The 11,668-nt window shown below is 56.4% G+C and overlaps 1 protein-coding gene across 1 annotated transcript; it reads right to left on the reverse strand.

Annotated features, from left to right (window-relative positions):
* Window positions 1–7,526: 7,526 nt before the first annotated feature.
* S1PR3 (sphingosine-1-phosphate receptor 3) lies at window positions 7,527–9,341 on the reverse strand. Its single transcript, XM_006753227.2, has one exon. The coding sequence runs from the start codon at window positions 8,784–8,786 to the stop codon at window positions 7,653–7,655; it is 1,134 nt and encodes a 377-aa protein (XP_006753290.1). The 5' UTR covers window positions 8,787–9,341; the 3' UTR covers window positions 7,527–7,652.
* Between the last annotated feature and the right edge of the window lie 2,327 nt (window positions 9,342–11,668).

Below are 11,668 nucleotides of genomic sequence, written 5' to 3' on the forward strand. Positions count from 1 at the left end.
TAGTCCGAGTGCGCTCTCTGCTGAAGTCAGTGCTTAGCTCAGTGATAAGCTCTATACATGTGATGTGTTTTTGCATGAGGATCAATTTAGAAAATTAAAAGTATTCGGGGATCAAATTTTGTTTCAATATGAATTCAAAATACGCATTCTAAAGCTCAGGTCCCACGACCACATACAGTGGAACGGCCGTGTCTGGCGGGGCCGAGGTTTCCTGCCTGCTCTCCCTCCACTGTGAAGCCGGCCGAGCTCACAGGAGCCAGCTTGCCTCCCCGTTCGGCACGGGGTGGGCATCGCTGTGAGCCTCCCTCACGGCAGGAGCCCGAGGCGCCTCTTGCTGAAGCCCCGCACTGAGGGGCAGCAGGGCTGGTCTGCGCATCCCTCCTTCCCCGCTCCGCTGCGCATGGAGCTCAGGGCTGGAGGCAGATGCCATGGTGCCTCCTGGCTGCCCAGATGGCACCCCTCCTCCAGCAGTTTCTCCCGCGTGTCCCTGCCTGGGCGGGGCAGGCAGAGCAGCTCTAGGCGTGGCTCCAGGGCCCCTGCCGCCCGGGACACACATGCTGTGGCCGCACAGAGCCACTTGGGCCCACGGAACACTCCAGGCTCGCTGCCCTCTCCTGGGCCCCTGGCCGCTGGGCCCAGCCTCCGCGTGTGCAGGGGGCACTGGGCAGGCGGGCAGTCCTGCAGTGCCCAGGTGCAGAGTGGCTCCGGAGCCCACCCCTCCTGCCTGCACCACCCTAGGGTAGGAACTCACGGGCTTCAGATGGCAGCCTGTCCTGGGGGGGCCCGGCAGCCTCCGTGAAGCCGCGCACCCCTGGCTTGTCAGCTTTGATGCTCGTCTCCCAGGGAGACCCCGGGGCGCTGTGGACAGTCTGATAAACAGGCACTGAGACAACTGCCAGTGCACATCCTGGGCCTCAAGCCACCACGTCTGCCTTTTTAAAAACTATTGTCTGAGCGGCCAAAGCACTGGTTCGCACCCAGCCTCGAGCCGTGTCCCATTTCAGCACGATTCTGTTCCCGGCTGACTCGGTGTTGGGGTCGAGGGGCAAAGACCCGATGGGGCGCATGTGGTGTCTTGAGAGCTTCCTGTGGCGAAGGTTGCCACCCGTCATTCCCACTGAGGACAAAGTGACAAGCCAGGTGTGCGGCCAAGGCCTGTGGCGGAGGCAGGCTGGGGAGGATGACGGAGCACACGCTGTGCCCCAGCTCGGGACACTGTTGACACGTTTTCTGACCCCATGCCTGTCCGGGGTCCTAAGGACCCATCCCCCCACCCCCCACTCCTAATGTGAAGCTTCCCCTGCAGTAGGGTCAGTGCTCGATGGCTCCCTCATGCCGGAGTGCGTTAAAGCAAGTGGCCCTGCCCAGCGTCCCTCATCAGCCACCACCCGCGGGCCAGCCAGGTTTCCCCCCACCGCAGTTCCAGCGAAGAGGCCCCCATCCAGCCTGGGCTGTGCACACGCAGACCCCCTCGGCCTTGAGCTGGCCGCCTGCACCGCGGGCTGTGCGGTCCCCCGGGGCCTGTGGGGGTGGGGACTCCGTGTAGCGGGCAGGACAGTTTCCTCAGATGCTCCGCCAGAATGTGCATGGCTCCTCTCACACGCCTCCCGGGGTGCTGGCCGCGGGGGGAGTGCAGAGGAGAGCTGGGGGAGATGGCAGGTAGGGCGCTGCGGAACACAGACGAATCTTGGCCTTGGGTTTCAGAATGATGCTCTGGTTCTGTAGTGAAACTTACAAAATTGGTCCCCAGAAAAAGCAGCAGGAAAACTGCGGAGCTGTCCTGCTCCCCATGAGCAGGGGTGCTCCCGGGGGGTGCGGCCGGAGGAACCCATTTTCCAGTGAGCGACTGGAGCCAGGAGACTGAGGGAGGCGGCCACGGGCTGAATCTAGGACAGAGCACAGGACCCTCTAGGGTCCTTCAGGGCTGGAGAGGGAAGCTCGCCCCCATGGAAGTGGACGTAGTTCCTCCCCCCTCGGGCTCACATTTGTCCAGCTTTTTTCCAAAATGCATAATGGCAAGCGCGAGCATTGACATGCTGCCCTGCCTCCGTGTCATTGGGGTGCCTTCCGAAGCAGACCCTCAGAGAGGAACTGGGTGTCTGTGGTTTCTCCGGGGGGTGACCCAGCGGTGGGGGAGGGAAGGAAGCTGACAAGAACACACAGGATCAGGCAGATCCCGGGAGGCAGCTAACCGCACGGGGGACTGGACACACCTCAGACTGAGCCACAGGGCAGCCTGTGCACCACGGAGTCCTCTGGCAGGGACAGGCCTTCATTCTAAGTGGCGTGAGGAGGGATTTCAGCCTCAGAGCCGCGGGCCACCCGAGAGCTCCTGGCTCAGTAGGTCTGGACGGGCCCGAGAACTTGCATTTCTCATAAACCGTGAGTGAGCTGGCGGGCAGTGTAGACTCTGAGAACCACCCTCAAGTGTGAGTTGCCAGCCCTCAGATGCCCCTTATTGCCAGCTTCTCTCCTCTGTGATTACACAGGGTGGGGCAAAGGCAGGTTGTAAACCTGTTGTTCCTATGGAAATTAATACAATAATCCATAAATAATGATACAAGAATAAACTGTTTTGCATACTCACAACAGTAAACCTACTTTTGCCCACCCTGTGTTTTCATGCTCCTTCCTGTCACGGGTCCCGGGGTGAGGTTAATAACATCTAGAACTCCATGCAACCATCGCTGGAAGATGAACTGCCAGCGACCAGCCACCATTTATTCGAATGGGGTTTATATGTTTGCAAGCAACAGAACACACGGTTTTAAAACTGGCACATTTTATAGCAGCCAGAAAAATTGAACGTCATATGAGAACTTTCGAATGCCAGTTGTGATGTGTCTGCACACACATGTGCCTGCACTGGTTATGATGTGTGTGCGTCTGTCCGTGTGCCATGAGGCTGACTGTACAAATCGCACCTTGGACTCCTCCCGGGGTGTTGATATTTTGACTAAAGAGGACAACTAGACAAAAAGGGAAACAAATGTTGGGAGTCTGGAGACGGATGCGTCCTGGCATCAGACATCTGTAGGAGAGTCCTGGATGCTGCAGACACAGACAGGAGGGCCTCAGGGTCCATGGTGGGGAATGGTAGAGGGACACAGGGGCGGGCAGGCCAGCCGGGGCAGATGGGGGGAAGAGAAAAAGGGGGAGGGTGGAGGAGCCTAAGGAGAGAAGGGGCGCCCGTCCTGTGGTCATCAGTGCGCAGTGTCTGCGAGAGGCCAGGCATGGCAGAGGCCCACCCATCAGCTGCCATGGGGGGTGAGGCACGGTGCCCTCCCTCAGCCGCTGTGTCCCTGGCACTTCCCAGCGTCTAACCAGCCTTCTTGTGTTCTGGTCCGTACACTAGTTCCCCCGCGGCAGGTGCTGTCTGGGCTCCCGGGATAGAGACGTGCAGGATGGGGGAGCTGCCTGCCTGTGAGGAAACCCAGGAGGACCACAGGGTGTGGGTGTGATAAGCTGGATGGGGCTGTGGCCAAGAGCAAGAGGACTGTGGCGGCCGGAGCTCCTGGGTGGGCCTGAAGGCTTTGGCAACTGAAGGGCAGGAGACACGCAGGCAGATGAGGCAGGAAGGCCCAGGAGGAGGCGGGAGGCACGAGCTGCTGCTAGCAGGGGTGCGGGGTGCAGGTGAGGCAGCTTCCTCACTTCTCTCTTCCTTCCCGCGTTCACAGGGCCCCAAATAAGTGAGTCCCCGAGGCCCCTACACACAGGGCTCCCTCACGTGGGAATTGAAATCTCAAAGTTTCCGTTTGGCTGAGTCACCTCGAGATGCTGTAGGTAGAAAGTGTGCACGTGGGAGGGCCTGCTGTGGTCCTGAGGTTTGGTGGTTCAGTTAAGTGACAGTTAACAAAGCCAAAAATAATGGGAGAACCCATCCTTAAAACAGAATTGCCTGTGACAACTATGTGTTGATTGCACATGGAATGTTCTCTGTTCCTTTGACTATGACTTGTTCTAGAATAAATACTGTAAATTATGTGAATGTTCTTTGTATTCAGATTTAAGCAAGAATTAAACAGTTCATCTTTAAAGCCAAGGATTAGGCAAGAACTCTACATAAACTTAATGTGTAACAATAAGATTTCCTTTTTTAAAAAGCATTTGGATGACAAATTATACATATTGATAAATATTATTTTAAAATGTGTTTGGTTTTCCATTAACTTTTGTGAAACAGAAAAGCTTTCCTGTGAAGTTCTGTGTCTGGGTTTATTGCCCACTCACCACTTCCTGCTGTGGCCCGCAGAGTGGGAATACAGCCTGATGCAAGTTCTCTCCGCTCCACGACAGGGTAACGCCACAGTCATCTGGCTGACAGCTGGGAGCTCTGGCAATGCGACAGGGAAGGAAAGTGGCTTCAATGCCCTCCTCACCCTCTGAGAACCCACATTCCTCCGTCAGGAGATGCCATGGCCCCAGCTACAAGCCCTTGATGCACCTGGCACGTCCCTGTGCCTCTGGGGTGGCCAGTGCAGGGGCTGCTTGGTACCCAAGGGTCACCAGTGGCCCAGGACGGAGGCTGTCACCCACGCAGGCAATGCTGCACTTCCCACTGGTTATCAGAAAACGTGCCTTCATTTTCAGAATAGTGCATTTCCGACTCGGGGCAAACCCTTTGATATCTGACTTAGCACTCAATCACTGGGTTGAGGTTTTGCCCTCCGAGAGACCACTTAAAGCATGGACTTGATAAGGTAGTTTTCTATAAAATGCACCTTGTTTTCTATTTCGTCCATTGTTTAAATGACTGTCGTTGTAACTCCGTGAGCAATAAAGCACATCATGAAAAGTCTCGCATTTGGATGGTGGATCTTGTGTTGCCTCAACAGAGGGGAAGGGAGTTTGAAACCCGTCCACCGGAAGCAGGTTCTCTCGGTCACTCTCCAGTCTCTACAGCAGGAGCACAGCCACGCCTGCCCATGGCCAAGGGTGTGGGTGAGCACGGCAGCTGGGCAGACGCGTTCTGAGGGGCCTGTGTCAACTCACTGGCCTGCGCAGAAGCTAAGGCAGCAGAAAGCAGGTGCTTGGCTGTGTTAGGGATTTCTTCATGCCTGTGGTCACCATCCTAGTCATGCCAAATGCTGGCCTTGCTCTCTGTAGAACATTACACACACACACACACACGCACACACACACACACACACACACACACAAACTTACCGCTTGTAAAGGAGAAAGTCGGGAAAGGGCCAGTTCCGACCTCTTCTCTCCTTTTGCAAATGGAGAGAACCAAACATCTCGTCTCTTGGCCCCACCTTGACTGCCACGCTCTCACCACCGTCTCTGTCAAAGGGCAGTCTACCAGCCTTCAAACAGCCTGGCCTAGCAGCATGGGGACAGCCCGCTGCACCAGCTTCACGGAGCCCAAGGTGCACCAGAGGGAAGTACAGGTGGGAAGGTTTCGGGGTTCTGTGTGGTTTCATTCCCGGACACACCGGGACCAGGGGAGAGGCCAGGCTGCCGCCTTGCATTCCTCCAGGCGTCGCCCCGGCGTGCACCCCCACATGGACTCCCAACAGCGGTTTACACAAAGGCTTTTGGTTTTATTTTTTAACACACATACATGGGACATAACGCAGGTTACTAAGTGAAGGACACCCCTGGGCAGGCTGTCTGTGGCTGAGCACTCAGCCCTCTGGGCTGGCTAGTTAGGAGCACACATGGCATGTTACAGTTGATTATTTTTTGCACATATCAAATGAACACAATTACTCTTGTGAGTACTTTTCATTCAGATTGTTTGAACTTCCCTTCGAAATTGTGGCTATGGTGCGAAGTGTTACTATTATTAGCACCTGAGACCTGGGCCCCAAACCAACTCGAACCATGACAGGCACGCTGTGACCTCAGCGAAAGGGAATGCCCACCATTTTGGCTCTCTGATGCGTTTTTTTCTGAACCCCGTACCTTAATGCTTAACTTTGCAAGAAATGCCCCGGGTTTTCTCATGTTACAGGGTAAAGGAGTAAGTTCTTTTTCAGTGATGTAGGAAGGTCACAAAAAATGCCACTGACGAACCTCTCCTTACGAACAGGATGTATGTCGTCAGTAATAACATGGGGACAGTCTGTGGTCACTCCACAGAGATGCCCCAGGACCACAGAAATGTCCCTCAATGGCAGGAACTCGTGTCAGAAAAACAGGAGTCAATTTCTCTGCAGAGAAGTTAACGTGTTAACACTACTCTTTCCGTCTTTACTCAGGTTACATTCGCACCGAAACTAAAACTTCATGAAGGTTTCCCCAAGTAAGAATCCTTTTGAAGGTTGTTTGCTTTGATTTTTTCAAGAACTTAGCACGTCAACCGTGTTCTTATGAGAGCGCTACAGACATAGCTCTGGCCTGTGCTCACGTAGAACCCCTGGGGATGAGCTGCCCGAGAGCGCCTGGCGCACCCCCGTAAGGCAGACAGTGACACAGCGGCCTGCGCCGGAAGGAAGGTTGTGATGGTACACTGCCTGGAAGAGGGCGCAGCCCCCAGCTCACGTCTGCCCCCTGACAACGCAGCTGCTGGAACAGTGACTGCCAGGGCAGCTGTCGGAAGTGGTGACACGGCGGCTGGCCCAGCTCCTCAGCTGTGACAACACGGGGTTCTGACGTGGTGCTTTGCTGATACAGAACCAAACTTAACACAGGATCAAAGCGATGCCTCGTAGCCTGTCCTAATTCAGTAGAAATGTTCCATTCAGCAGGTGGCTGCTGCCGGCAACTTGACGAGGCGGCCCCGGGGTCTGTCCTGGCTTCTCCAGGTAGGTGCCTTTCTTAGTTGGTCTGGGGCTCAGGCTCCTGAAGGACCTTGGTTGACTTTTCTGTGATTTGGGGAAACCCATGAATAATCATGTAATGTGGCTAATTTGGCTCCGGATGTCCTTAACACTGTGCAGGGACATGAGGCCGGTCCTCGGGGAACTTGGCTGTTCTTGCCAGGATCCTTCAATACTGACCTGCTCCTGGGCACGTGTCAGGGCTGTGTGAGATCAGATCCAGGCTCCCGGGACAGCCTTGGACAGGGCTTTCCGAGAATTTTGGCATCAACACCTGCTCAACTCGACTTCACGTCTGTCTGAGGCTGGGACTGGTGTCACCTGTTCCCAGTCATGTCCTAACAGCACGGTCAGAACATGTGAACTGCACTGAGTGCGGCAGCTTCTGCACATGCCACAGTGGCCCCGTGAAGCCCCGTGCAGCTTGGTACCCTTGGAAGGCTTTTGACCGGAAACGGACAACGAGCACTGTCTACACTGAAATGGGTTGGCGAGCCCTTGAGTCCCAGCCTGAAGAGACAGCCTCACCCAGCAGGCTGCTGGCAAAACTGATTTCCCGAGTCTCAGCTCCGGTAAAGCCCTGGCGAGGCTGCTATGCATAAGTGGTTGCGTCAACCTATGACCCAGGAGGTCACGGCCCATTCCCGGTCAGGGCACATGCCTGGGTTGCAGGCTCGATCCCTAGTGGGGGTTGTGCAGGAGGCAGCTGATCAATGATTCTCAGGCAGCGATTCTCTTTCATCATTGATGTTTCTGTCTCGCTCCCTCCCCCTTCCTCTCTGAAATCAATAGAAATATATTTTAAAAAAACAAGCAGGTGCCGCAGAGCTGGGGGGTGCTCCTCCCGTGGAGATGCGAGGACCTGCCCCGTGAGCCCCGCCCTCACTTGCAGAGGAGCCCATTCTGCAGGGGTTTGTTTCTGTCCGTTATGCAGGGTGAGGGGGCCGTTTGGGTAATGTCTTCCTTGCTCTTCGGGGAGGGGCTGCTGTTGCTGCCACTGGACTTGCTCTTGCTCGGGTCGAGAGTGAGCTGGATGGGCAAGGAGCGGGTGCCCTGGGCCCTGACCAGGCAGTTGCAGACCAGCCGGAAAAAGGCCCGCCGCATCTCCTTGCTGGCCAGCGTGTAGATGACGGGGTTCATGGCCGAGTTGAGCACTGCCAGCACAATGAACCACTTGTCCTTGAACAGGACGGCACACTCCTTCACTTTGCAGGCCACGTCGGCGAGGAAGAGGATGAAGAGCGGGGCCCAACAGGCGATGAACACACTCACCACGATCACCACGGTGCGGAGCAGGGCCATGGACCGCTCCGAGTGCTGGGGGTTGGCCACCCTGCGGCTGCTGGACTTCACCAGGCAGTAGATGCGCGCGTACAGGATCACGATGGCCACCAGGATGGCGGTGAAGATGCTAATGCAGAACGCGATGTACTTCTTGGAATAGAGGGGCAGGATGGTGGAGCAGTCGGGGAGGTTTTGCAGGCAGTTCCAGCCCAGGATGGGCAGGGCTCCCAGCGAGAGCGCGATGAGCCAGCACATCCCGATGAGAAGGAAGACTCGGTACTTCTTGTTGGCATTGTAGGGCCTCATTTTGATCATGGTCAGGTGCCGCTCGATGGCGATGGCCAGTAAGCTGCAGGTGGATGCCCCGAGGGCCACAAACATGCTGCCTTCTCGCAGGAACCAGACCGTGGGAGACAGGCTCAGCGTCCTCTTGCCTGACATCAGGATGTTGACCTTGTAGGCGAGGCCGGCCAGCAGGTCGCAGAGAGCCAGGTTGCTGATGAAGAAGTACATGCGGTTGTGAAGTTTCTTGTTTTTCCAGATGGCAATCAGAACCATCAGGTTCTCCAGGACGATGAAGCTGCAGATGACCAGGAACAGCGCGGTGGTGAGCGCGCTGCCCTCGGGGGCGTCCGTCAGCCGGCCGGCCAGCTTGCCCACGTAGTTGTAATGTTCGTACAGAGTCCCGTTTCCCGGGCCGGGGCTGGGCCGCGGCGTGAGGACCCTGGACATCACTTGGAATTTACAGACGGTCAGATCCACTAGAGGACGCCTCAGGAACGTCCATTTCTAGCAAAGACCAGCTCAGGCTTCCGGAGTGATCCTGGCCAGACGCCTGCTGGGGTGCTGGGAATGGGCTCCTGCAAACAGAAAAAGGAGGGGCCCAGTGCAAGGGTGGCAGCAAAGCTGGAGGAAGGCACCAAAAATGGTGAAACACTGGGACAGCTGGGCCTAGGGGCTCAGAGAGGGCCTCTCAACGCAGGCCAAGTTCCCGGTGATGGAGGAGGGCTGGGGAGTGCTTGGTGTCTGGTTGCCAGGAGGGGTGTTCAGGGAGGAGCCCTGGTCATTCACAGACCCAAAGAGAACTTCCCTCTGGAAACGCTATCGGTTAATCCTCACCTACTGCACGGGAGCTGGCACACCACTATTCTCAGTTAGCAGGAGAAGCTGAGGAGTATCTGACGCCGAAAAAAATAGGATGGACTAGGGAAGGTGCCCACCTGGTATCTGAGAGCTCTCTGGTGAGTCTTAGAGTGACATCACAGGACAGCCCACACTGCCTGACTGCCTTCCCTGGAGCCCAGCAGGGCCCAGGACAGAAGCCAGATCCTGATGGCCCTTAGCCCTGACCTCAGACTAGCTGGTGAGCTGGTGAGCAGCTGAGCGTGGAGCTGGGGAGGAAGGAATACACACCTGTCAAAGTGGAGTCAACTTCCACTGAGCTTAAAGGGAAAACTCAAAGGCCTGAATAGCAGCTGTAACTAACTACCCCACCCACCCCACCCCCGCCCAAACTAAATCAAATCAGTGCACATGAGCCCAAAGACACAACCAACTTGGGAGACTAGTGAGACAGTGAAGGTGGTGAGCCCACGAGCCAGGCCCTGGGTGGCCCTGGATTTTAATGCCTCCCCCACAGACCTGGACACTCCCCACCCGGCCTGCGGCCTCCTGGGATGTCCAGGGGGACCCAGCTACCAAGGAAGAAAGGGCTTTCAGTGGACTCACTGACTTTACCTTTAAGTTATTTGAATAATAAATGCGTAACTAAGATCAGATGGCATTAATCTAAAACAGCCCACCATGTGTATTCGGTTAAGTTTTTTTGTACTTTTTAACATTTAATTCACAACCTTAGATTTGGATTGAGGGCAAATGGACCGTCCTCCAATGACATGGGGTTCTGCATTTTGGGGTGTGATGGGCTCTCAAGGCCTCACCTACCCACTGAGCTCATCCCAGGCCCAGACAGGCCTTGGCGCCTGGAAGGACACAGGGATCAGCGTGGGCAGCTGCTGTGAGGGGGAAGCAGAGGAGACCCCAGCAGGGTGCCCTGCCCACGGGACCCTCCAGGTAACTGCTTTCCCGCCCTCAGGTGCGGGTCCCAGGGCCCTGCAAATACTTCAGGCCCGCCCTCCCGCCCTTCGTTGGCCTGCGGGACCTTGTCCTCTGAGCCTGGGCAGAGGGGCCCCACTGTGTCTTCCTGGGTTTCTCCCAGTGTCCAGGAGTCTCACTGTGCTGCTTGTTCTGGGAACCCCGCAGGTCCTGGCACCTGAGCTGCTGTCTGCGCTCAGCCTGGAACTGCCCCTGGCCCTTCCCTGGCCCGTCCATGACAGCTAAGGCCACGGAGGACTTGGAGGTCAGCTTGAAGGCCAAGTGTGGCGGAAACCTCTCCTAACTTCAAAAGGGGACCGTGGGCAGGCTCTGCGGCTGGACTAGCAGTGGGGCCTACAGGGGGCCCGGGCGGGTCTCCTCCGTTGCTCAGCAGCCCAGGTTGCCTCCCTGGCTGTGGCCCATCAGGCCAGGGGCCTTGCTGCCTTGGGCAGAGGGCAAGGCTGCCCGGTGCCCCAAGCCCCGGAATCCCGCCCCCATCAGACAACAGACCTCTATTGCTTCTTCCAGAGTTAACAGGGCAAGTCACCTGGTGTCACCTCCTTTCCTGCCCCTCCCTCATTTTCACTTAAATCTTGTCAGTCCTTCAAGCCTGAGTCAAATGCTGCCTGCTCTGCGGCATTTTCTAGAATCAGCCCAGCCCGTGCGGACTTTTTTCTGAGGCTGTGCACCACTTTTTAAAACAAATCCCAAGCTGTGTTTTTAAAAGTAGAAATGGTAGCAGCTGGCAGGCTCCGAGCCCTCTGCCTGCAGGGCCTGACCTGATCCTCACTGGCATCCTGAAGCTCACAGCGTCCCCCACAGCACCTGGCACGTTCAGGGGCGCCCAACAATGTGTGCGCCCTCTTCACGGCTTCTCTTTATCTGTGAGCGGTGAACGCGGCGTCCCACGCCCCCTCCCCTCGCTGGACCCCACGACCAGGAGAACTCGGGCCCAAGGACGCCCGGACACCCCTTGAGCGCTCACGTGGCCCGCACGGAGGAAGGTGCCGCCAAGGACGCCACCAATAGAGGTCCTTGTTCATGGGAAAGGCCCAGCACCAGGGCAGGGGAGAGAAATTGTTGACTGGTTTTCAGAGAGAGAGGAAGGGGAAAGGAGAGGGAGAAACATCGATGTGAGAGCCTAAAATCCATCGGCTGCCTTCTACTTGCCCCAGGTCGGGGATTGAGCCCACACCGCATGTGCCCTGACCAGGAATCGAACTGGCAGCCCCCGGTGCCTGGGACAGCCAGCTGAGCCCACAGGCCAGGGTGAGGGGCATATTTTATCAAGAACACTTTTTGGTTAAATGTGAGTCTCCACATTTTGTGTAATTGGAAGACATCCAGGTGTCTTTGGAATTTAGAAGCATATTTTCTCTGGATTATCAACATCAGAGAGTAGACCCAGCCTGAGAGGTGAGTGCCGGCTAAGGGCCAGCCTGACTTTATACGCGTCTGAACATTGCTGTGCCTGCTCAACGGCATCTTGTGGGAGGCCAGCTACCTCACCCCAGAAACGG

This window comes from Myotis davidii, unplaced genomic scaffold (genome assembly GCF_000327345.1).
Source record: "Myotis davidii unplaced genomic scaffold, ASM32734v1 scaffold750, whole genome shotgun sequence".
Lineage (NCBI taxonomy): Eukaryota > Metazoa > Chordata > Mammalia > Chiroptera > Vespertilionidae > Myotis > Myotis davidii.